This window comes from Rhinatrema bivittatum, chromosome 1, assembly GCF_901001135.1.
Source record: "Rhinatrema bivittatum chromosome 1, aRhiBiv1.1, whole genome shotgun sequence".
Classification (NCBI taxonomy): Eukaryota; Metazoa; Chordata; class Amphibia; order Gymnophiona; family Rhinatrematidae; genus Rhinatrema; species Rhinatrema bivittatum.
The window spans coordinates 529384999-529411495 of record NC_042615.1 but is presented as its reverse complement, the minus strand read 5'-3'; the positions used below and the strand labels follow the sequence as shown (position 1 = coordinate 529411495).

Sequence of the window (26497 nt, the reverse complement as noted above, 5' to 3'; positions counted from 1 at the left end):
ATACATCAAAATTATGTCAATGTGGCACCAAAAGTGGCATAAAGAGCCTAAGGACCCACTTTGGGGCAAAATGCTACCAGCAGTGACAGGAGATCTCCAAAGAACCATCAGAGGAGCAAAGGAGCAGCAAGAGTATCCAGAAAACACCAAAACTCCAAAAGTGGGACAAAGGGGTCCAATAACAGTGGCATGAACACCCCAAGGCTGTATAAGAGGGGCGAAGCAGCACAAAGTGTGGCATGAACAGCTCAAGTTACTATGAAGGGGGAAAAATCATACAAAGAGGTTGAAAATACCACAAGGGAGAGATAGAGGCTCAAAACAACTGAAAGAATAGCATAAAGACCCCAAATCATCATGAGAGATGCAAAGCAGCCACCCAGAGTGACAAGGACTTTACAAGGCTCCATGTAAGGGGCAAAGAGCACCAACCAAATTGGAAGAAAGCCCTAGGCAGGTAGAAGCAAGAGGAACTCCCTAGAAGAGGTCTGCTGTCATTTCCATATGACATCATTAGATGAAGAAGTTGGCTGTTCAGACTTGGAGTTGGTCTGCATTAGAGGCTAAGATGCTATTGTCTAGAGGCACTAAATGCACTTTAGCCACTAGCTGTTTAATATATTGTGATTCAGGGAATTTAGGACACTTTTCTTGTTCTGAATAAGTTTTTGCAAATACTAAGTCTATTTTATCCGAAGCAGTAATCTTGAAGGAATGTGGTCCTGGTTCTGACTGCTGCACTTCTGAAGGCCTTGACTTTTGCTGTGGTATAATGCGTTGAAGGATAAATACTGGATGAAACCAATAATCATAAGAACTGTAAGGAAATGGCGTTTGAAGAAAATGTCCAAGAGGACATGAAACCATTATTTATTTTATTTATTTATTTAGGCATTTTATATATCGTCGTTCCAAAAGAAGATCACAATGGTTTACAAAATTAGCGTCAATATTTATGGTCAGCATTCACATACTGTGTCAACATTCATGTTCTGAGTCAACATTACAGCAAATACATATTCTGGGTAAGGCTTGTTTAAAACATTGGATGGCCAAGGCATGACCAAGAATCATCAATTACCATAGGGGAAAGTACCTCGAAGACAACTGCAGCAGAGGAGCAAGCACTCTAACGTACCAAGACTGGCTTGGAGTGGTGGCGGCACCAGTAGCCCTGGAGATTAAAAACAGAAACAGTAGAAACAGAACAATGCAGCAAGAAGAATAGTTGAAAACCCCCCTTGAGTACTGAGGCAGGAGGATGAATGGCTTATAAAGTCCAAGGCACCAGAAGTGGCATGAAGAGCTTGAGGAGTGGTGCTGCAAGTGAGCAAATCAATTAATGGCCAGGGCAAGACCAAGAATTAGCAAGTACTATAGGGGAAGGGGATTTGGAAAGAACTTTGAAGATAGCTGGAGCAGAAGTGGGCATACCCTAAGGTTCTTTCTCTTCAAGTCTCCTCCATAGGATTATATAGTATGATGCATGGAGTCCCTACCAGAAGCTGTCTTCAACATGGCAAGGCCAATTCACCCAAAAGCTAACCTAGGAGTTTGAGCACAAATGTGGGACTAGCTTCTTCTCCTGGCAGAGAGGGCAAAGAGAGAGTTCCTATGTTCTTCCAGCTTTCGTGATTGCTCCTGCTTCAGAGCATATGACTGCTTTGCTTCTAACCCGGGAGTAGCCAGGGCAGCCCCCTTTTTTTGTTCTCAGTTGTAGCGATGCCTTTCCTTCCACCAGAGGGCAAAGGATGGGCCCCTATCCAGTGCACGGAAACCTGCAGCAATTTGGAGTGCCTGTCCTCATTGGGGCATGGCTGTCTGGTTGATCCTACCAAAAGCATATGCTTTTGTAAAAATTAAAGATTGAACCATACAAATGGCATTGGGGGAAAGTAGGGGCAACACTTTGATATGTCCTAATGTCTATTAAGCACAAGTGGAGCATGTAGAATGAATCGAGCCATGCATACATATAGTCAGTACAGCGAAACTGTGAATGGCTCATTAAATTATAGTCCTATCTTTTACTTGGATAACTGTGATAATTGTAGAGCTAATAGATACCAATCAGTGCTGACCCTCATGACATAATAGAGGGAATTGCAAGCAGCATAACAGCTTCAAAACCCCAAAGGCTTAGAATGTAGCAAATCGGAAACAGCACAAAAGTATCAAAACCCCCAAACCATAGAGTAAAGTCAATCAGAAAGAGCACAAAGGCCTAGACAAGCCTACATAGAAAGATGGAAAACCAGAAATGATGGGGTAGAAGGAGATTTTTTTTCTTTTTACACATTTTTATTTTGGGGGCAAAATATCCCAGTATAACCAGAAAGAAGCAGGCTGGGAGGACTAGGCTAGGATTGTAGATGTGTAGAACAAAACAGTAAGGTGAAGAATCAGAAAAGCGATGGGATGGGAGAAGAAACTTGTATATTTTTCTTTTTTTCACATTTTTATTTTGGGGACAAAACACCCCAGCAAAAAGAAAGACGTAGGGTGAGAGAACTAGGCTGAGATCCAAATAACAAAGAACATGGAGGCACCAGAACTCCCAAGAAAAACATTTATTTATTTATTTAAAAGATTTCTATCCCATACTAGCCGACGTTCAAGGTGGGTTAGTTACATTATAGACATGGCAAGTAGGCAGAGTGGCAGCAAAATACTAAAGTTTCTATATTGGGGCATTGCAGGTAGGTAGAGTGGAGGGAAGACCTCCAAGGTACTTTCAGTTGTTTTTCCACTCACATGGAAATTCCTGACAGCCCAGCAAAGGCAGATTAATTTTCAAAAACACCAACTTTTCCATCAAGTCTGGTGCCAGCGTAGAAGGATAAAGGCTCATGATATTCCCTGCCATACATTCACTGGGCACCCTAGTTGGTGGGTAGGAAAGATATTACTGAGTCATTTTGGCCAGGTCTGGGCAGACTGTTTACTTCTTTGCCAGATATGCCAGCACATCTGTATCCATGTCCTTCATGGGTTCTGTGAGATAGCATGTCACAGAAATTTTTGTGATGCAGCAGAGGTTAGTGGAGCAGCAGATCCCCTTCATGATCTGTCTTTGGAAACTGAGGCCTAGATTCATCATTCAGCTATAAATATAGCAGAATGATGAACCGTGCTAAAAAAGAGGCGGGGGCGGCAAAATTGTGCAGATGGCCGCACCATGGTGGTGTGTTTTCGCCCACCGTGGTTGCAGCCGTGCCGCACCATATCACCCTCGTACTTCCAGTGGCAAAGGTGTTGTTAATTCTGGAAAAACATTATTGCCCGCAGCAGTACTGGTATTAAAATGTTTTTTTTGCCACCCAAAGCCCACTCATAGCTCTACCTTTTCCCGAATTTAAGTATTACCGCCACGATGCAGTAGTTATTGCATGCGATAGGGCGTTATTGCATGCAATAATGCTTTTAAGGCACACGATAACACCACATCATGTTTTGAAAAATGACCCTATCAGATAGGTTTGAATCACCTCCTGGGGCATCATGATTGAGTAACGAGGCAGCTGATATAAAACCTGAAGCCCTTCAAGGATGCCACAGAGGATTTGAGTTCCAGAAGCAGCACCCTGGACAGAATCATTCCTATACTAAATATTCTGGAAGAATAGTTAGAGGATTTCCATGAGCAAGAGGGAATGGAAGCAGAGTTGTTGCAGTTTGTAGACTTCTTGCAATAGCAAGTACAAATGAGACTGAAAACTCTGACTGAAAGCAATATATACTTATAAGGTATCCTGACTTTTTCCAGCTTCTCATAGGGAAGCTGCCCATCCTTCATGCTTTTGTTAGGTTCCAGTGAACCCCTAGTGGAAGAATCCAAAGGCCTTACCTTGGCGCTGAGATCAGGGCAGGCGGAAAGCAGAATCCAGAGTCCAGAACCAGGCGGAGGGTCAAGGAAGGCAGCAATCAGAATCCAAAGTCCAGAACCAGGCAGAGGGTCAAAGCTAGAAAAGAGAGGACAACAAGAGCAAGGCTCACACAACAAAGAGATCACAAGGCAGGAACAGGGACTGAGGAGAACAAGGAGAACCAAGAAGACAGCACAAACTAGAGTAGAGCAGCAAGAATCACAAACTCACCAAGCCTGTTGGTGAGATAAAGAATAGCAGGAAGACTGGCCCCTTAAGTAGTCGCTGCCACTGATATCGTACCCTGGAACTTCCGGTGGCAATGCATAAGGTTGAGGTTGGGCAGCGGGCATGCAACTGCTGCTCAGGCAGGAAGGAGCTACTGGTGCTGCTGGCAGTGGTGTCCAGCACGGTGGGGGGGGGGGGGGGGGGGGGAGGGGAGTGGGCGCCCTAACTGGATAAGTCCCATGTCATGTTCTAACAGCTTTGATGGAAATGCCCCACTATTTCCTGCATTTCTCTCTCAAGTCCTTCAGGAATAGATTCCTGTGGTCCTTGGGCCATAGTCCCAGGGCTTCCCTCACTGCCAGGTACAACAAGTGATCAAAGCAACTGATTCCTCAAAAGCCTCCATCTTTTATTGCCCTCTCTTATTTTTCCCATTGCCTGTCACAAAGAAATTGTGTGAAGACTCCTGCCTTTGTGATCTAGTTGCCAATTCTCCAGCATCCTTTTTGCTTATAGAATATTTCATGAGGTATGAGAGCTATCCATCACCTGCATGTGCAGCACAGCCCATCTGCACCCTGATGCTCAGTCCCTGTTAGAGGTCCTGCCTGCCCCTGCCTCAGCCAGGTCCCACCAGTGTGCCATTAAGGAGTGGGAAGCATGTGTAGTGTTTGTGCTGGTCCAGATATTACTGGTGAAATGCATGTTACTCCCCGTTGCCTTAGGTAGTTGTGCCGCCTGCATGCGACTATGCCACAGGTTGTACAGGGTTAGGATGATCAACCTACTAAATGTATTCCTGGAGGGGACTTTGTAATTGGAGCTAGCACATGCAGCAGATGTTTAAAGCCCATCCTCTAGCATTTGAAGGGGGGTGATCATCCAAGGAAATCATTTCCCAGATACACCTGATTGCTGCTATAGATGTTGCCTGCCTCTTGTCCCAGGATAGTGAATCGGTCCCCATTTTCTCTATGGTGGGTTGCTGCTGCAGACACCTTGAAGGAACCTGCCACCTGACTGATGGACGTAGTTGAGGGATCAGCTTGGAGAAACGTCCCTTAACTCCTTTTTCTCTGGCTTTTATTTTGAGTAGCAGAAAGGTTCCCAAGGCTGGTCTTGGCATCCTTTCTTCATGCCAATGCCAGCGGGTGCTGCTTCTGCAGGAGATGCTGCATAACAGCTTTTGTCAGATGCCTCACTTTCCTCAAGTAATGTCCTTTCTGCAGTGAACACACTCAGAAAACACAGGTCCTCCTTCACTTTAAAGTGACTTCAGAGTAGAGATGTCTTTAACATTCTCTTCTCTGTATCCCTGGGGCTGATGTTGCCACTGGATTTGTGGTTGATGGTGAACCTCAGAAAAAAATCCAGGGACATTTATTTATTTATTTATTTTTAAGGAGTTTTATATACCGTCATTCGGAAACGTTAAAATAACGCCATCATAACGGTTTACAAAATAGGTTATAGGGAAATGGGGGGTTAACAATGGTTGTAAAGTACAAACTGTTATAAGGCTTAGGAAATAACATAAGTAATGATAACGTTCAGTTTATGAGTTCTTTCTTATTTAAGAAGAGCATAGATGTGATGAATTTCAATTAGTCATGAGGCTGTGTTGGAGGACGGCGATGTTTAAATGATCCTTTGGGTGGATTGGTATGCTTTGTGAACAACTACATTTTTAATTCTTTTTTAAAGGTTTTTAGGTTTTCTTGAATTCTTAGCTTAGTCGGGAGGGAGTTCCATAGTTTTGGGCTGCCAAGGGAGATGGCTCTATTTTGGGTGGAGGTGAGTTGATTTGAATGCGTTGGTGGTGTTTTTAGGAGTCCTTTGTTTGCTGACCTCAGGCTTCTACTTGGGGTATGTAGGTGTATGTAGGGGCTTAGCCAATTTTTTTGCTCTCCGTATATAATTTTATGTAAGATGGAAAGGACTTTGTATTCAATCCTGTATTTTATTGGTAGCCAATGGAGTAAAATAAGGGTTGGGGTGATGTGGTCATGCTTTTTGGCTCCTATGAGGATTCTTGCAGCTGCATTCTGTAGGATCTGGAGAGGGCGAATGGTGTTTAGCGGTAAGTTGAGAAGTAGAGAGTTGCAGTAGTCTATATTGGAGAAAATTAGTAATTGTAGAACTGCTCTGAAGTCATTGAATGGGAGAAAAGGTTTTAGATGACGAAGAATGAGTAGTTTATGAAAACTGTCTTATTATTATTATTATTATTCATGCTTTCTACCTGCACTACCTTCTCTTCCTGGGGGTTGGTTTCAACACTGTCAGTATCATCTATCTCCCTCATTGGCTCACTGGAGGTTAATATACCACTGATAAAACCTCCCAAATTTTATTCAGCTACTAGCTCTTCAATTTCTGATTCCCAGATAATATTATTTCTCAGAATCAGTTGTTTAAAATAGTGCCTTCATTGCCTGAGAAGCAGTAACTGTAAAGGAATATGCTACTGGTTTTGCACTTCTGCTCTCCCTATCCATGTCCTTTCCCTGCTATTGCTAGTCTTAGATGGCTGTCCCGCGTTTTCCCTCCATTCCAAAACAAGAGGGAGAGGAACAGATGGTGCTTGCACATGCTCTCTAAAGTTCAGTTTCTGCTGCCTTAAGCTGGTTTCCACTCCTGCCATTCTGCAGCTAAACAAGTCTCTTCTCAGTTTAGGGGCAGGACTGCCTTTTTTCTTGCCACTGCTACTATTTGGCTGGGTTTGCATATCCTCTCCCCCTATCATTCCATGCTCTGTCCTTGCCTTTCAGTAGCATGAAAGTATTTCAATTGCCTACTGGGGGTTTTGATATCATAAAGGAATTTAGTTTATTGATACTGTACCACCACCCATAGAACCACTATATTCTGTGCAAAAATGCCTGTTACAAATAGACACTCTAGAGATGTGCATTTGTTTTTTGTTTTGGGGTTTTTTTTGTTTGTTTTAGTGTGCATTAAATCATGTTAGTGTGCATTAACTTAATTTAGTGCACATTAAAAGGAAAACAAAGTGAAAAAATGAACCAAATAATAAAAATAAAATAAAATGAAAATAAAAACAAATATTTTCTGGTGGCATATCCCTAACCCCCCCCCTCCATACACACACACACAAAACACACACACACTCACACAAGTACACACAGTGTACTTGTGTGTGCACTGCTGACTGACTCGTTTTCCACACACAAAAAACTGTAAACAGAACCAAGAAGACTGGCAGCCTGGCAGGATCCTTCTTCACATTATTGACTCTTCTAACCTCACTCTATTCTGTCAGATTAAGACAGAGATTAAAAAACCCACTAGTACTGTTTCAATCTCTGTTCCATCCCTACTCTCTCCCAGTGAACAGAGAAAGCAAGCACTGTAGTGCCACTGCTTCTCTCTTTCTATCACTGTATGTGGGACCAGGAGAGAAGATCAGAAACAGCCCTTACCAGTGCCAAAACCAATTTTTTAAAAAGCTTTTTTAAACTCTGTGAGAACTTCTCAAAAATAGATCCTTCTCTACTAGCTGCTAGAGAGGAAAGAGAGATTTTCTTGTACGTAAACATAAGATCATAAGACTTGCCATATTGGGTCAGACCAAGGGTCCATCAAGCCCAGTATCCTGTTTCCAAAAGTGGCCAATGCAGGTCACAAATAACTGGCAGGATCCCAAGAAATAGATAGATTCCAAGCTGCTTATCCCAAGAATAAGCAATGGATATCTGCAACTCTGCTTTAATAATGGTTTATGGACTTTTCCTCCAGGAATTTGTCCAAACCATTTTTAAACATAGCTACACTATTAGCTTCACCACCTGCTCAGGCCTTTTTGTGGGAGGACGTCAGTTTCACTTGATCCAGATGATATTAAAAAGATGCTTCACTGTCATTTGTCCTCCATCTGGTGTCCATGCCAACTTATCCTGCCTTGGCTCCCAGGAGGCTGTGATGCCACACAGGCAAGAATTGGTTGCACAGTTACTAGTTTTGTTTTTTTGCTCAGCAGTGCACAGCGTAGACTTGAATATACCATAGACTTGAATGGGAAATATAAACGAATCAGACAAAAGTTTTCATTCAAATTTATGGAACCCCTCCATTTGTTTTGGGTGTCCACAAATGAAACAAAAATGGAGTCATTTGTTGCATTTTGCCCATTTCTTTCAAATGAATGGACATTCCTAATAACCAGCATTTATGTATCCCATTCAGGAAGTAGCTGTTCACAGTGCATACATTAAGTAACACTTCCAGACCTTTATATTTTGTAATGAAATGTCACATCATAATAGAATTCTGGCAACACATTCTAAGCAGTTCAACCTAGGAATTGTCATAGTCAGCTTAAAAAATGAGAAAGAGAAAAGAACTTTAAATATGCCATGAGGTTAAGAGTTAGATTTTCTGTGGTTTCTATTTTCTCCCCTCTGGTTCTTCATCTTGCACACTACCCAGTTGACCCAGACCCTTCACCCTATCATATAAGTCCTAAAACATGGGATCTACAGACTTGCTCCTCATCAGGTGCAGCAATAAAGGTACGCGGATATCTAGCGTTCACATGCTATGGTGTGCAGGAGAAGATATGAAAGGTGTGTCTTTGAGAGAGCAATTTTCAAACAGTGTGCCTAGTAGAGATGTGAATCTTGTCCTCGATCGTCTTAACGATCGATTTCGGCTGGGAGGGGGAGGGAATCGTATTGTTGCCGTTTGGGTGTGTAAATTATCGTGAAAAATCGTTAAAATCGTGAGCCGGCACACTAAACCCCCTAAAACCCACCCCGACCCTTTAAATTAAATCCCCCACCCTCCCGAACCCCCCCCCCCCCAAATGCTTTAAATTACCTGGGGATCCGGCGGTGGTCTAGAACAGCGGCGGTCCGGAACGGCCCCCTCAATAGAATCGTGTTGTCTTCAGCCGGCGCCATTTTTCAAAATGGCCGCCGCAAAATGGCGGCGGCCATAGACAAAAACGATTCAACGCAGGAGGTCGTTCCGGACCCCCGCTGGACTTTTGGCAAGTCTTGTGGGGGTCAGGAGGCCCCCCCAAGCTGGCCAAAATTTTCCTGGGAGTCCAGCGGGGTTCCGGGAGCGATTTCTTGCCGCAAATCGCTTTCGTACGGAAAATGGCGCCGGCAGGAGATCGACTGCAGGAGGTCGTACAGCGGGGGTTCCGGACCGCCGCTGAACGACCTCCTGCAGTCGATCTCCTGTCGGCGCCATTTTCCGTACGAAAACGATTCGCGGCAAGAAATCGCTCCCGGAACCCCGCTGGACTCCCAGGAAAATTTTGGCCAGCTTGGGGGGGCCTCCTGACCCCCACAAGACTTGCCAAAAGTCCAGCGGGGGTCCGGAACGACCTCCTGCGTCGAATCGTTTTTGTCTATGGCTGCCGCCATATTGCGGCGGCCATTTTGAAAAATGGCGCCGGCTGAAGACAAACACGATTCTATTGAGGGGGCCGTTCCGGACCGCCGCCGTTCTGGACCACCGCCGGATCCCCAGGTAATTTAAAGCATTGGGGGGGGGTTCGGGAGGGTGGGGGATTTAATTTAAAGGGTCGGGGGTGGGTTTTTGGGGGTTTTTAGTGTGCCGGTTTTCCTGCCCTCCCCCTTCCCCCGATTTACGATTTTTTAACAATAAATCGGGGGAATTGGTATTGTATCGTGGCCCTAACGATTTTTTGACGATTTAAAATATATCGGACGATATTTTAAATCGTCAAAAAACGATTCACATCCCTAGTGCCTAGGTACAAAGTCTGCAGGTACAAAATGCCAGCAGAAGACATGGAAATGAGGTGCATTTTTTTTTTTTTACAGGACTAGTGCGAGGGATGAATTGTTTGTAGAGGGACAGTTCACTGTTATCATGGCCTTGTACACTGTCCAGTTTTCTTGTAGTATAATGGTCTCTATTGGCAAACTTCCTGTCTTCTGGAGGAGGGGTTTTTTGGCACAGAGTACAAGAGAAAAGGTGATTTCGCTATGCTAGCTATACTAATCCACCTAATCCCTAACATTTTGCTGATGGTAACATCTACTCACCGTTGAATCATAATTTTATCATTATGATAGAAAACTAGAATGAGAATTTATTTTGTAAAAGAGATAGCAGCAGGATGCTTTTCATGTACGCTGAGATTTAGAAACCTGAAACACAATCGAGTTTGGGTTTGCCAATGACAGATTAAATGGGCTACTGGAAGAGAAGTGAATTGGGGGGATAATTTTTGGAATGGAGGAGTAGCCTAAGAGTTAGAGCAATGGGCTTATAACCAAGGGAAGCCAGAGGTCAAATCCTGCTGCCACTGCTTGTGATCTTGAGCAAGTTACTTCACCTTCCATTACCTTAGGACAAACAAATTGTGAGCCCTCTGGGAACAGGGAAATATCTCAAGAACCTGAATGTAATCTGTTTTGAAGTGCCTGAAAGGCAGAATATAAATAAAAATAAATAAATAATAAGATACCAGTGCAGTAATGTTTGTAAAAATTAAACAGTATTCAAAATGATTTCTGCATCTGCATAATAAATACTGGGACAGGTCTAAGCTTTGCCCCAGCTTTCCCCCCTGTGCCATTTGCTCCAATTTTTCAATGAAAATATCCTAGTTTCAATAAGAAGAAGGTCAGGCCACAACTCAAATAATTCTTACAATGAGAATTCTACAATGAGAATTCTTACAATGAGATTTTTGTAATCTGTGTAGAACTGTCCCAGGTTTTGACTCCTGCTTTCCTTTTACTTGAGGAAGGATGCAGGGATTGAAGCTCACTGACAGGTTAATTTTAAAAGCGTTGCTGGTGCAAAAATGCCCACATTATGTGCGTATGTGGGCTGCATGTGAGCAATGCGGATTTTGAAAATCCATAAAGTACGCGCACATGAACCCATGTGCGCATGAGGAATAAGGGGGTGGAAAAACGGTAAGGCATGGGTGTTCCGGGGCAGGGCTGAGACTTACGCGCTTAACTCCAAATTTAAAAAATGAAGCCCACAGCGTGTGAACGCTAGATATCCGCGTACCTTTATTGCTGCACCTGATGAGGAGCAAGTCTGTAGATCTCAAGTTTTAGGACTTATATGATAGGGTGAGGGGTCTGGGTCAACTGGGTAGTGTGCAAGATGAAGAACCAGAGGGGTCTGAAAGGCCTGGCTATTAACTGGACAAACTGGTGGACTAATTGGAAAACTGGGCATGTGCCTCGTGTGAGCATGTTTCAAAATTCGCTGACATATGCTCGTCAAAGCTGAAGCGATCCTATTGAAGACATACGCACGCTAGCTGTGCTCAAGTAACCACTTAGAATTATGAGCATACTTAACGTACGGTTGGTGCATTTTTAAAGTATACACACATAAGTGCATGCATACACGATTAAAAATTCTAGCAAATCCTCACGTGCCAATATATGCGTTTATGTGCACGTGTGCTCTCGTTTTAAAATCGACCTGCGAGAGTATATGGCTTTTATTTTCAAAACCTTCATAGAATGTGAGTAATTGTTTAGAAAATAGGCCTTGCATGAGGAGTTAATATTCATTTTTAATATATTCTAGGGATGTGCATTCGTTTAGAATGAATTAGGCAATTTCAATGAAATTGCCTAATTAGTCCTGGTTCGGGAGACCCGAATCCTGAAATGAATTTTCCCTGAAATTTGGGAAAAATTTGTTTTTCTGGTTAGCGCGGGGGGAGGGGAACATTTATTTTAAAAAATCCAAACCCAACCCTTCAAATTTACTTAATTACAACCCCCCCCTCACCATCCTGATCCCCCCAAGACTTACTGAAAGCCCTAGTAGTCCAGCAGGAGTCCCGATAGCGATCTTCTGCTCTCAGGCCGTTGGGCCTGCCAGTAATCAAAATGGCGTTGGTGGCCCTTTGCCCTTCCATGTGACAGGGGCTACCGGTGCCATTGGTCGGCCCCTATCACATGGTAGGAACAATGGACGGCCGGCGCCATCTTTGAAAATGGCATGGGCCATCCATTGCTCCTTCCATGTGACAGGGGCTGACCAATGGCACCGGTAGCCCCTGTCACATGGTAAGGGCAAAGCGCCACCGGCGCCATTTTGATTAGTGGCAGCCGATGGCCCAAGAGGGAGAGATCGCTCCCGGGACCCCGCTGGACCACCAGGACTTTTAGTAAGTCTTGGGGGGGGGGTCGGAATGGTGGGGGGGGGTTGTGATTAAGTAAATTTGAAGGGTTGGGGTGGGTTGTTTATTTTTTGAAACATTTTGCTGAAAAAAAAAGAACCATAGGAAAACGAATTTTCCCATGAAGCGCCCGACATGAAGCCCGACCCGAAAGTGTAAAACAAAGTACATCTCTAATATATTCTTTGCAAAATTCCTTTGCATGTATGTTCCTCAACACCACCTCATTTCAATGTCTTCTGCTGCTGACTGCATTATATGCCTAAGGTCACAAGCTATAAAGAGCTTGCACAAGGCTTTCAAAATGGTACCAAGTTTTCATCGTAGCCCTGTGAGTTTTGAACAAGTTCCTAAATATGAGTAACATGAAAAAAATGAGGAAGAAAGGAGATATGATAGAGACATCCAAATACTTCGGAGGTATTCAAAATTCATTGTAGTCAAACACTTTGTGGTGAAATGGAAGGTCATGAATAAAAGCTCATGATGTAAACTTGAAGATGGGTAAATTCAAGGATAATGTAAAGAAGCATAGTTGTGGTGGATGCATGTGAAAGCCTCCCAGTGGTAGTGGTAGGGGTAAAATTGATATCAAATTCAAGAAGTTATAGCAGTGGTTCCCTCCCTTTTTTGTTTAATGGTACACCTGGTACAGGGGTCACTTGGTTGTGGTACACCATCCACTTCCTCATCATCACTTTCTCTTCTCTTTCCTCTCCCCCTATACCTTGGCATCCTCACCTTCTTGCTTCCCTCTTCCCCCAGCATCATAATCATACCTCTCCCCTGGCATCATCATCTTCTTCTCTTCCTTATCCCCCTATGCCCCTGGCATCATCATCATCATCACCACCTTCCCTCTCCCACCATCTCTTCCCCCTCCCTTGTATTATCATCACTTTCCCTCTCCCTCACTCCATGGCATCATCATCAACATCTTCACTCTCCACCTTTTCTCCCCTAGCATTATCAACACCACCTTCCCTTTCCTTTTACCCCTCTCCCCCATTCCCTAGCATTATAACATTCTCCCTCCCAACACCATCATCATCACCTTCTCTCTCGTACCACCTCTTCCCCCACCCTTGCATCATCATCATCACCTTCCCTCTCCTTCCACCACTCTCTGGCACCCCCTGGCATCATCACCTTCTTTCTCCACTTCCTCACCCCTGACATCATCATCATTATCATCATTACCTTCCATTTCCTTCTACCCTCTTCCTCAGCCCCTGGCATCATCATCATCATCATCTTCTCTATCCCTCCTCCTCACCTCCGGTATTATCATTATCACCTTCCCTCTCCCGTCATCCCTCTTCCCCAACCCCTGGCATCATAATCATCTTCCTTTTCCCCCACCCCAGGCATCATCACCACCTCTTCCCCACCACCTTACATCATCATCACCTTCTCTCTCCCTTTTCTCTCCATCATCATCATCTTCCCTCTCTCCCTGACATCATCTCCTTCCCTCTGCCTTCACCCCTCTCCCTCACCCCTTGGCATCATCATCATCATCTTCTCTCTGCCTCTTCTACTCTCCCTCCATCCCCACCATCATCTCATTCCCTCTTCCGCCACCCTTTTCCTTCACCCTCAGTCATCATCAATTTCCCTCTCTCTCTATCCCCTAGCATCATCGCTTTCTCTTCCCTCTCCCTCCACTTCCACTGCCAATCACCTTCTGTTCCCTTTCCCTTCAACGATGACATCACTTGCTCACTTGCCCTCTCCCTCACTTCCTGGCATCATTATCATCATCATCTTCCTTCTCTTTCACCCCCTGCCATCATCACCTTCCCTCTTTCTCCACTCTTCTCCCCAATTGACATTATCATCAATCTTCCATTTCCTCCACACCAAGGCATCCCCTTTCCTCAAGCTCACTCCCTGGCATCATTATCACCTTCCCTTTCCTTCTACCTTTCCTCCCCACTCCCTTTGATCATCATCATCTTCCCTCTTCCTCTACCCTTCTCCCCCAACCCCTGGCCTCATCAACTTCCCTGTCCCCCATCTCCTGGCATCATCACTCTCCTGTCCCTCTCACCACACACACTGTGGCACATTCTTCTGTCCCTTTCCCCACTCCAACCCCAATCCTTGAATAGCAAAAGTCTGGGAGCAGGCTTACCAAGTGCTACTTCTTCCTCATTTGCCAACCTTCCTCTGCAATCTGAACTGCACAGGGCCAGCAGGTATCACAAGACTACAGAGCCCCTTGCAGTTTCTGTTGCAAAGGAGAGCCAGCAGAGGGGAAAACAGGAGCAGCTGCCGATAAGTGCAGCTCTCCGACACCTCCTGCTGGTAGGAGGACATTCTGCAGGCCAGGAGGGAAACAAGAAATGAGACTGTAGCTGCGGCACACCTGCACTCCAGCTGCGGCACACCGGTTGGGAAATGCTTAGCTATGGGACAACTGTATTTTCTGTTTATTTTTATGTCTGTTGCTTGGAACTTGCCTAGAATTTCAGATGGAGCAAGTAATACATTATTTTTAAATTAAATTAAAATTAAACAACACAGGAGATTCTTACTGGATAGAAAGTGAAGGCAGAGCCAGTGATTGAATAGGGTCTGTGGTATATCACAGATAGTGAAAATGGATATCAGGTTTATATTTGCTGTCAGTTTTTATATTTCTATGTCATACTGTGTGTGGTGGTTTTTATTTTCTTGTGAAAAAGGCAGGTAAAAACTAACCAACTTCATTTATTTTTAGGGAGTGTTGGATATGGGCCTCTGTGCAAAGCCATTGGAAAAGGCAGTTCCAACAACTTAGTGGTCACCAGCAGTCCTATGATGGTTCAGCGACTGGGACCTCTTTCTCCTTCTGCAAACCAGGCCTCAACAGCATGTAACCAGATTACACCAAGTTTACAGAGGCCTACAAATCTATCACACCTGAGTATACCTCCACCAGATGCAAGGTCTTGTCTTATATTTTTTTCAGAGCTATTATAAGAAATGTTTCTCTTTATGCTAACTTAGGGCTCTGTATATATCAAGCATTTTTCCCACAGATGCAAAATGGAAGACAATCATTGTGCATATTAGTGTTTTCCTTGTGCAGGATATTCGGTAATATTGAACTATAACTGTGGGAGGGTTTTCTTCTGTACTTCTTTACCTTCATGTACACTGTATAATATTTCTTCCTCCACTCTGCCATTCTGAATAGCAAGTGACAACTGGAATTCTATTACAAAAGAGTCTATGGGGCCGATGCAATATTATTTGCAGAAAGCGGGTGCTGGCTTTTCAGCGCCCACTTTCTTAATGCACGCATGGCGCCTGCAAGGGGGGCGCCATGCAATACACAAATTAGGGGATCGTGCTAGCAAGGAGGTGGTAGGGTTGCCCCGTGGTTACCAGCGATTTGCCGGTTATGAACACCGACACGATAAACTCGGAGTCGGTGTTCATAACTGCAGTCAGCCGGTTATGATAACCGATGTCGAGTTTATCGGTGTCGGTTTTCATTACTGCAGCCGGCCGGTTATGAAAACCAACGCCGAGCATATTGGCGTCGGTTTTCAAAGCGGCTGGCAGAAATTTTGTTTTCTTTTTTTAAAATTTTTTTCAGTGCGCTCAGCTATTAATGCCTGCTCCAGGCAGGCGTTAATAGCTGATTGATAAATGTGCGTCTGAGACGCACATTTATTTTTTTGCATTTGGAGTGAATGAGTAATAGCCTCATTCATATGCATTTGCATGTGATGAGCGCTAACTCATTCACTCCGCGTCGGACGCACATTAAATAGGCGCTAATCCCCCTATTGCATTAGGGGGTGGATTAGCGCCTATTTAACTCGCGTCCGACAGCCGGTTAAACAATGCGCTCGGCTGAACGCACTGTATTGCATCAGCCCCTATAGGTCTTATTCAACAGAGACTTTTTCATTGTCAAACAACATTTTTTAATAAGGTCCTGTATGTTAGATTCCCCCAGTATGCCTTATAAATGTGAGTCTTGGCCCCAAAATGTAACGCATTTTGATTTCTCATATGTAAATGGTAAAGTAGTTCTATTCATTTGGGTAAACGTTGAAGCCATCTCATTTGGAACATCAAAGGCTCGATTATAAAAGCAGGGGTTATGCGTATGGCCGGGACCTGCGTGTGCCGTGCGCATTTTACAAAGGGCCCAGCCATATGCGTAACCCCCTGTTATGTGCAGAAGTGTTGGGCCAAGTAAAAGGAGCGGGCCAGGGGTGTGGTCTGCGCAGGGAGGAGTGGAGGGGCAGACCACGACAGCGCCATCAGACACCGTCCAGGAAGCGTGAGCAGGCAGCTGGATGGCGCACGGAGTTTACTTCTGCTCCCAAGGAGCAGAAAGTATAGAAATAAAACAATTTGGGGTACCTAGGTAGGGATTAGGTGTTGGGGTGGCGAGAGGAAAAGGGAAGAAGGTTAGGTAGGGGGTAGGAAAGTTCCCTCCCAGTCTGCTCCTTAATTGTAGCGGACTGGGAGGGAACTGGAAAAAAGGCCGATCGTGTCACCGCGCGTAATTGGAAAATCCCCCCCCCCCCCCAGCGTGTGATTTGTGGGCCGCCCGCTTTTAGAACATGAGTGAGCCGACACGCGCATTTTATAAAATGATCGCGTCCATGTCTGCGTTCATTTTAAAATCTTCCTTCAAATGTTTTTCATCATTTGATGTTTAGAAATAAGCAACATTTGAGCCAGCCCTGTGATTCAGATTGTAGCATCTTGTGACAGGCAGTGGTGATTTTCTTAAAATAAATAAATAAAACGTACTTGGCTGGGGCTAGGTTTGGTGAGGGTGGACCCATCAGCGGATAGCAGCAGATTGCTGCAGCTCAAAAAGGTTCTGGGTCCCTGCGGAAACCCAGAACTAGCAAGAGACCAACAGAATGCTGAAGAGACATTGCACCCAAGTCTAGGGAAGTTGGCTCATGCTAATGCCATCTAGGGATGTGCAGATGCAACATTTGTTATTTTGATTCATTAATTCGCTTCTTAGATCACCTCCATTTGTTTGCTTTATTTCATACAAAAAATGTTTTCATTTATTCATTTTATTCAATCGCTCATTTATCACTAAAGTCAATGGGGGAAGCACTGCAGCCTATTTTGGGCTCCCAAATGGGGGTTTTCTCATCAATTCTAATGAAACTTGTGAGAATACATAATCAGAAGGGGGAAAGGATTCCAAGGCATCTAGACTCTGGCAAAGTGGCACCAAAAGTGGCATAAACAGCAAAGGGGCAAAGGGGTACTAACGATGGCAGGAATTCTCCAAGCCATCCTGAGAGGAGCAAAGAAGGAAAAACAGTGGGAACAATACACTAAGGATTCCAAAAAAGGCACCAACAGCATGACATGAACATTCGAAGGCAACATGAGAGGCAAAGTGGCACCAAGACTAGCATTAACATCCTAAGGCACCAAGAAGGAGAAATGAAGCAAAAAGGTGGCAGGAGAAACCTAATGGCACTGATAAAGGAAAAAAGCAGCACATAACAAGGCTCCAAGAGAAATGCAAAACAGCCCCCACAGTGGCAAGGTGTAGAGTCTGGAGTATGAAAGCAAGGCAGAATGACAGCAAGAACCTCGAGGTACAAAGTCTGGATATTGCAGCAATGCTGTGTAAGATTTAAGGTATAAAATAAGGGGTACTGCAGAAAGGCAGAGTGGCATGGGAGATGTCTGTCTTTCTGTTGAAGCACTTGCCACTTGTCAGATTTAGTACAAGACAATGATCTGTCTTCAGTATCATTTTTGTGATTATAAGCTTATGTTACATTCCCTTCTTGAAATTGATCTTGTTGCTGGATGGAATTTTGGGTTACTAGTGAAATTTGCTTTTGGTGCAATCAGAACATGACAATGATCTTTCATCAGTGTGACTTCAGTCTTCCTGTGATGGTAGAAGTGGCATTTACAAGCATAGATGCGTGCCTATTTAAAATTACGTGCACATGTATGTGCGTACTTCCTATTTTATACCATGTGCGCATATACATGCATATGTTATAAAATGGCTACGTCCCTGGGCGTGAGTCAGCAAATGCACGCAAATGTGCGCCTGCGTGGCTGTTTAAACGTTACCATCCCTGAGAATCGAAAAGACTGGCAGCTTGGTACATCTCTTCAGTCTCTGAGTGTGCACTACTCACCTCACTGATGTCCAGACAGACAGAGAGAAAAAAAATCACTAGCACTGCTGAAACTGCAATCTCCACACTGTCTCCCACCTGACCCCCCTCCCCTAACAAAGAGAGAAATTAAAATCAGCAGCAGTGCACTGCCTCCTTCTGGCATAGTGAGTGTGTGAGACCATTGCAGTACAGCGAATATCAGAAGCACCCTTTACCAATGCTAAAACCAAAAGTATCTAAGCTATTTAAAAAATCTGTGAGAGATTCTAATAATACGTCCTCTGCCAAAATCTAGAGAGAAATACAGACTGCTTCTTGTACATGCTCAGACCAGGGCCGGCGTGTCCTATTAGGCGAACTAGGTGGTCGCCTCGGGCGCTGACCATTAGGGGTTGCCAAAGGGTAGCCATGTGAGGCCGCTTGCGGGGCCTATCCTGCTTGCGATAAGAGGAGTAGAGATTCGGCGGGCTGCGAGCAGTGCCCATCCTGCTTGCAGCCCAGAGAAGCACACACTCGGCGGGCACAAATGAGGTAGGAGTCAGGGCCGAGATGAGGGTGGTGGGGTGGTGGTGTGATGGGGGGTGCAAGGCAGAAGGTTCGCCTAGGATGCTTAATAACCTTGCACAGGCCCTGGCTCAGATTTTACAGCGAGATGACATTAGTGTCACTTGATCCAAATGGCAGCTATAGGCTAGGTTAGAAAGATGCTTCACTGATTTGTGTTCTGTGTGGTTTGCTTGCCAATTTGTCATGCCTTGGCTCTGACAGGGCTCTGAAAAGGCTGTGAGTTCACACAGGCAAGACCTGGTTGGTTAGTTATCTGTACCTGATTATTTACTAAGATAAAAGCCATAGACTTGAATGGGAAACATTAACAATAAGAGAGATTTTTTGTTTCATTCATGAGACCCCTCTATTTGTTTCAGCATACCACAAATGAAACAAATATGGACTCATTTGTCATTCTGTGCACATTCATTTGAAATGAATGCACATACCTAAAGCCATCACATGACAGCCCTAGAGCAGAGCCAAGCATTAATCATGGCGGGGATTTCTATATAGCCCTCCCCCGGGGTATGCCAACTGGAGTAGAAAGTTAGATAAAGAGTAGAAGATGGGTGAAAAAGGGAAATAAAGAAAATAAGGACAATTTATGAACATTTAATAGGGATATATAGCATAATGGCCCTGGCCTTGAGATGACTAGCAGTCGTTTTGAAAATCCAAAGCTGCGGGGTAGGAGCAATTGATGATCACTCTTGCTTCCATAGGACCGCCAATATAGTAAGAACTGGGTTGGAGGAGTGGAGGGAGGTTGGAAAGGTCTTGAAGGTTGGAGAGGCCTTTCTTTAAGCGGATATGGTGCGTAGAAGGAGGGAAGACTATTCTTTCATTTTGCTTTTCTGAAGTTTTTTATTTTATATTTATGTTTATCTTGTTTTGTTTTGTTTTGGATAAACAAAATAAATGAAAGAAAAAGCAAAAATCCCAAAACAAACCAAAAACAAAATGAAAGCCAAAACATTTTCAAGTGCACAACCCTAAAAAATTAAAAGAAATTCAATGTCTTATATACCGCCAGCACAGATTGACCACCTATTTAATGCCACATATAATATTTTAAAAAATCCTCACTGTATCATATACAATTTATCATATGCTAATAAAATTAGTCATTCATGTTAAAACAATATTTTGTAGTTATATGACCATTTAATATAGTAACATAGTAAATGATGCCAGAAAAAGACCCAGTGGTCCATCCAGTCTGCCCAGCAATTTTTGTTTTGGGTTTTTTGTTTCGTTTTTTAGAGTAGTAGCTGCTGCTGCATGCAGTCTGTTCCCTATCCCTTCTGTAAAGGGGTAGTAATTGCTGCTTCATGCAGGTTACCCTGCTCCCCCCTCCTCCTCGGTGCCTTCAGTTAAGGGTAGTAATAATTGTCACTCTGTTCAGGTTACCCCCATTAATACAGTTTACCCCCTTTTCTTCATTTTCATCCTGTAGCCATCAAGGATCCTCTCTGTTTATCCTAAGCCCTTTTGAAATATTTCCTGATGTTGTTACTGAGTCTACCCCCTTGGAGCTTCATATTATATCCCTAGCTCTACAGCATTCTTTCCACTGGAAAAGACTTGATTCCCATTCGTCATTAATGCCCTTCAGGTATTTAAAAGTCTGTATCATATATCTCCTGCCCCTCTTCTCCTCCAGTGTATAAATAGCTAAGTCCAGTCTCATCTCATAAGTCTTTTGGTGCAGCCCCCACACCATTTGGGTCACCTTTCTCTATACTGCTTCCATCTTGTCTCTATTCTTTTTGAGATACGGTCTCTAGAACTGAACACAGTATTCCAGGTGAGGCCTCACCAGGGACCTATACAGGGGCATTCTCCCTTCCTTTGTCCATTGGTTATGCTTCTCTCTATGCAGCTCAATATCCCTCTGGCCTTAGCTACCACCTTGTTACATTGCTTTGCTGACTTCAGCTCATCAGACATCATCACCCCGAGGTCTCTTTCTTGGTCTGTGAACATCAGTCTTTCATCTCCCTATCATATAGAGCTCTTGTGGATTTTTGCAACCCAAATTCATGACTCTGTACTTCTTAGCTTTGAATCCCAGCTGGCAAACCTTCGACCACTCCTCTAGCTTCCTTCCTTAGACTACTTTTAATTCTCTACTTCTTCAAGCATATTCTCTCTGTTGCAGTTCAGGGATGGTAACTTTCAAAGCGGCGCATGGGTGCACGGTTGTGTGTGTTCTTCGGCCTGTGCCCAGGGATGCGGCTATTTTGTAACACACATGCTTATATGCCTGTATGTTATAAAATAGCCTGGATGGGCCTACATGTGCACACAATTTTAAATGGACATGTGCTTGTGCATGCAAATCGCACTTTTACTGCTCAAGTGGGGAAATTTTAAAAGGGATACATGCCTATGCCATTTGCTGCTTTCCAAGTTAATTCCCAGTGCGCACAGTTAAGGGATAGGACTTATAAATCCCCCTAGTATAATAGCCTTCCTTCCCCCTGATATGTTCGATAGGGATGTGCATTAGTTTAGAACGATTAGGCAATTTCACAGAAATTGCCTAATTTGTCCTGGTTCGGGAGACCCGAATCCCGAAATGGATTTTTCCCAAAATTCAGGAAAAATTCATTTTTCGGGTTAGCGCGGGAGGGAGGGGCACATTTATTTAAAAAAAAACCCAAACTCAACCTTTCAAATTTACTTAATTACAACCCCCCCACCATCCCAATCCCCCCCCCAAGACTTACTGAAAGCCCTGTTGGTCCAGCGGGGGTCCCAGGAGAAATCTTCCACTCTTACGCCGTCGGGCTTGCCAGGAATCAAAATGGCGCCGGTGGCCCTTTGCCCTTACCATGTGACAGGGGCTACCGGTGCTATTGGTCGGCCCCTGTCATATGGCAATGGATGGCGCGGGCCATCCATTGCTCCTTCCATGTGATAGGGGCTGACCAATGGCACCGGTAGCCCCTGTCACATGGTAAGGGCAAAGCGCCACCGGTGCCATTTTGATTCGTGGCAACCAATGGCCCAAGAGGGAGAGATCGCTCCCGGAACCCCACTGGACCACCAGGGCTTTTAGTAAGTCTTGGGAGGGGGGATCGGGATAGTGTGGGGGAGGGTTGTAATTAAGTACATTTGAAGGGTTGGGGTGGGATTTTTTTTCAGTCCATTTCTGAAAACGAAACGAAAAAAGTGGACCGAAATGGTCCACCCCGAATCTGAAAACGAACCGAAAAAAAATTGTGCACATCCCTAATGTTCGACCCTTAAATCCTCTCTGACTTGCCTAAATTTTATTGTTTTAAAGCTTACACACCATCCATAACAGGAGACCCTGGCACATGTCAGTCAGTGTGCATAAGAATTTATGTGCTCATCTCTTGGCCAGGCCCTGCCATGCCCCGGCCTTTTTGGCATATTTTTTTTATCTACACAACGGGAGATATGCGCGCCCTTGAGCGGCTTTTAAAATCTGCTTGGCGCACACCGGCACAGTTTGTGCGCATATCTCCCGGTTTTGGCTCGTGCCAGGCTTTTAAAATTCACCTATTAGTGCTATCTGCAGAAAGACAACATTTTCTGTCAAACCCTTCTACTATGTCGCTTACTAAGATATTGAACAGAACCAGCCCCAGAACTGAACCTGGAAACATTCCACTTTTCTCTCCTCAGAATAGGTTCCATTTTCTACTTGCTGTCATCTGTCAAGCAACCAGTTTCTTGTCCATTCCTCTACCTTGGGGCCCACACCCAGGCTTCTAATTTTGTTCGGGAGTCTCCTATGTGGGAAAGTGTCAAAAGCTCTGCAGAAATCCAGATAAATCACATCAACTGCTCATCTTTGATCTGCTTTTCTAGTCTCCCAATCAAGAGTTGATCAGATTCAGTTATCACGACCTTCCTCTGGTATAATAGCCATGTTGCCTTGGATCCTGCAACCCATTGGATTGTAGATAGTTGACTATCCTTTCTGTCAGCAGAGTCTCTATTCATTTTCCCACCTCCAAGATGAGGCTAATCAGCCTGTAGTTTCCAGCCTCTTCTCTGCTCCCACTTTTGTGAAGTGGGACCACCGCTGTCCTTCTCTAATCTTGCAGCACCTTGTCCATTTCCAGAGATTTATTGAATAAGTCTTTTAGTTGACCAGCTATCTGACCTCCTTTAGTATCCTGGGATGTAACTCATCAGTCTCCATGGCCTTGTTTACTTTAAGTATTGCTAGTTCCACCCAAATATTCTCTTCTATAAATAGAGTTATACTTACCTCACTGCCATCCCACATTTGCCAACCAGTAGTGGATCTCCTCCAGGGTCTTTTTTTTTTTTTTTATGAATTCTGAACTGAAGTTTTTTTTTTTTTTTAATATTTCTGCTTTTTTCTCATCTTTCTCCACTCAGTGCCTCACTCTTATATCCTTTTAATCTTATAATACCACTTCTAGCCTGCTTCATTTCCCTGATATATCTGAAAAAATGATTTGTCACCTTACTTTACCTCTTTGGCAATGCTTTCTTCCACCTGAGCTTTTGCTATCCTGATTTCTGTCCTTGTCTGTTTCAGATTCACCAATGGTCTTCCTTGTCGTCCTCTTTTTGAATTCCTTTGTATTTCTGAATCTTTTTGCCTTTATTTTTTCCATCACCTCTTTGGAGAATCTTATCAGTTTCCTTTTCTTCTTACTTTTATTTTCTTACATAAAGATTATACATTTGGTAGTCTAGAGTTCTTTGTATTTTTGTTTTATTTAATAGAGTTAAAAACTACTGAAAATGCCATAATGCATGTTCTCAATTTATTGCTTTATTTTACACACAGTCTATTAGGTGAACTACAGCAAGGTGAATGGAGGGGAGCTCTTGTTATTATAGATATCAAAGATTGAATAGGCTTGAAAGCGCAAGTTCCCTTCTCCTCCTTAGAGGTAGTCTCTCCACATCAGGGATCAGGTGCATTGGTAGGACAGTGTGGGGCTGCGTGCACTGCTGAACCTGTTCTGAGGGTAAATGGAAGATTTTGGTTTTGCCTGACACTAAAGCAAAGGAAACCATTCTCAAGCACTAAATTCATTAGAAAAAAAGGCTCTTTATTCCTGTGCCATTCATTGCATTCATTTTAATATCTTCTTGAGATATTATAGATGCTTTTTCCTATAACTGTCCAAGGGTTCCATGCCGTGGATCTTCTTTTGAAGTTTTCTGTGCATATTGATGCCAATTATATTTATTATTTATTTGGATATATTTTACTCGCCTTTTTGCACTAATGCCCAAAGTGAAGTCCAGCATAGAAAACCAACAATTTATAATCAAATTGTCATATTTTCAGAAAAACAAGCAAGTAGAAATAAACAAACTACCTCAAAACAATATAAATGATAAAACTCAAAAACATAAAAAACCAAACCAAGTCAAAATAAAAAAAAATTTAAGAAGTGACAGTAAACTTTGCTTCTCCTAATTAATGGACACTTATTGAGAACTCACTTCAACCCCAAAATGATTTTAAAAAACAATCACCTAACAAATCTTTAAGAGAATAATTTTATAATAGCTCATGTAGCACTAAAGTCCTACGGGTAAATTTTTAAAGCTCTGTGCATGCAAATACTGGGAAATATGCATATGGCCAGGCCACATCATGAGAGGTCAAGAACGGGTAAATGTGAATTGCTTATTTACTCTTTCAGATAATAGAAGGACTAGGGGGCACTCCATGAAGTTAGCATGTAGCACATTTAAAACTAATCAGAGAAAATTATTTTTTACTCAACGCACAGTTAAACTCTGGAATTTCTTGCCAGGGGGATGTGGTTAGTGCAGTTAGTATAGCTGGGTTTAAAAAAGATTTGGATAAGTTCTTAGAGGAGAAGTCCATTACCTGCTATTAACCAAATTGACTTAGAAAATAGCATCAGTAGCATGGGATATACTTAATTTTTGAGTACTTATCAGGTACTTGTAGCCTGGACTGGCCACTGGTGGAAGCAGGATGCTGGGCTTGATGGACCCTTGGTCTGACCCAGTATGGCAATTTCTTATGTTCTTAAGAGCGCATTTTCGAAATGGCCCGGCCATGCACGTATCTCCCAGTACATGCAGAAGGAGAAGGCTGGGGATGGGCCGGCCGGGACAGCGGCCATTAGGCCCTGTCCCAGGAAACTGGCTGGCGTGCAGAACTTACTATACCTCCGAAGAGAAAGTAAGTTTTAAAACAAAAAATATTCTAATAATTAGTTGGGGATTAGGGGTCGGGGCGGAGAGGGGAAAAGGAAGGAAGGGTAGTTAGGGGGATAGGGAAGTTCCCTCCCAGTGCGCTCCTTAATTGGAGAGCACTGGGATGGAACTGGGGATGTTATGATAGCGTTGCCGTGCATTTGTTTTAGAAAATCCCCCCCACCCCTCTTGTGCACGAGAGTTGTGACCTGCCTGCACATGCGCACATCAATATATAATCGGGCGTGCATGTGTGCACAGGCATCGTATTTTATAACACGCGTGCGGTGACACACGTTATAAAATCTGCGTGTCTCTGAAAAGTAACTAATGAATTAATTAATTAAATTATATCTTGTATTTATTTATTTATATATATATATATATATATATATATATATATATATATATATATATTGTGTAAGTCGGTAAGGATTAAACAGCCTATTTTGAATTGAGTTCTGTTGATCATAGGCAGCCAATGCAGTTTCTCATGGTATAGGAAAATATGATATATGCTGTGTAAACACCAATTATATTATCTTGTAAACTCCAGTACGTGCATGTCTTGGCTTTGGGTCTATGCAACAATTATATTTAAAGGGCCTTGTTCATCCAGGGTCAAAATAGAATGAGTGCAAATTAAGGAAGGTATACACTAACCAGCATTAAAACCAGCTTGGTAATTATTAACATCAGGTGTACAAAACAAATGATATACTGAATGCAGCAGTGTTAAAAGTGTAAAAGTTAAAAGTGTAAAAGTAATGCTGGCTTGCTTTTCACATTAGGTTTTCTCACTTTAACTGGACCAAAGTGAAATGGACAGTTAGTGGGAGAAAATTCCTTCCTCCTCTCATTTTCCAGTGTGGACCTCTATAGACCTCCTTATCAGCTCCCTTCTACCCCATCCCTTGACAGGACCCTCATAAACTTCCTCCTCCCCTATAACAACAGCGGGCCTCTGTAATCCCTTCCCGAACACCAGCCCCCTACCACTGCCAAACACAATTATTCTACTTCAGACTTTCCTGAACCTGCCCAAACTTGATGGAACTCGTAGGTCAACAAAACCTTCACCCTCAGACTCCCATTCATGTTGGTCGACATCTCCATCAAAATGGAGCCAGTTTCGCACTATAGCAAAGGCACCAAATCCAAAATGGTGTTATGATCGTTGGTCGCAGACGGCTGCGACCAATTCAACTCACTACATGGGTTGCTCTGCTCTCCTCTCCTCTCCGGGTCAGCTCGCAGCTGGGGTTAGCTGCTACCGCCACATATCTACGGGTTCTCAAGGCTCCTTGTGGCGTCTGGGATGCCGCCACCACCCACACTGACTCCAGGCCTTCCTAGGCATGCGTGCG

At 43.7% G+C, this 26497-nt stretch overlaps 1 protein-coding gene across 4 annotated transcripts in view; it reads left to right on the top strand.

The window, feature by feature from the left end:
- The window catches only part of GLIS3 (GLIS family zinc finger 3), a 1101679-nt gene that overhangs the window by 316453 nt on the left and 758729 nt on the right, over positions 1–26497 (top strand). For all 4 annotated transcript variants that reach the window (XM_029613449.1, XM_029613441.1, XM_029613435.1 and 1 more), the window contains exon 3: positions 14978–15185. In XM_029613449.1, coding sequence (XP_029469309.1) covers positions 14978–15185 — 208 coding nt within the window. The remainder of the gene's footprint in view (positions 1–14977; positions 15186–26497) is intronic.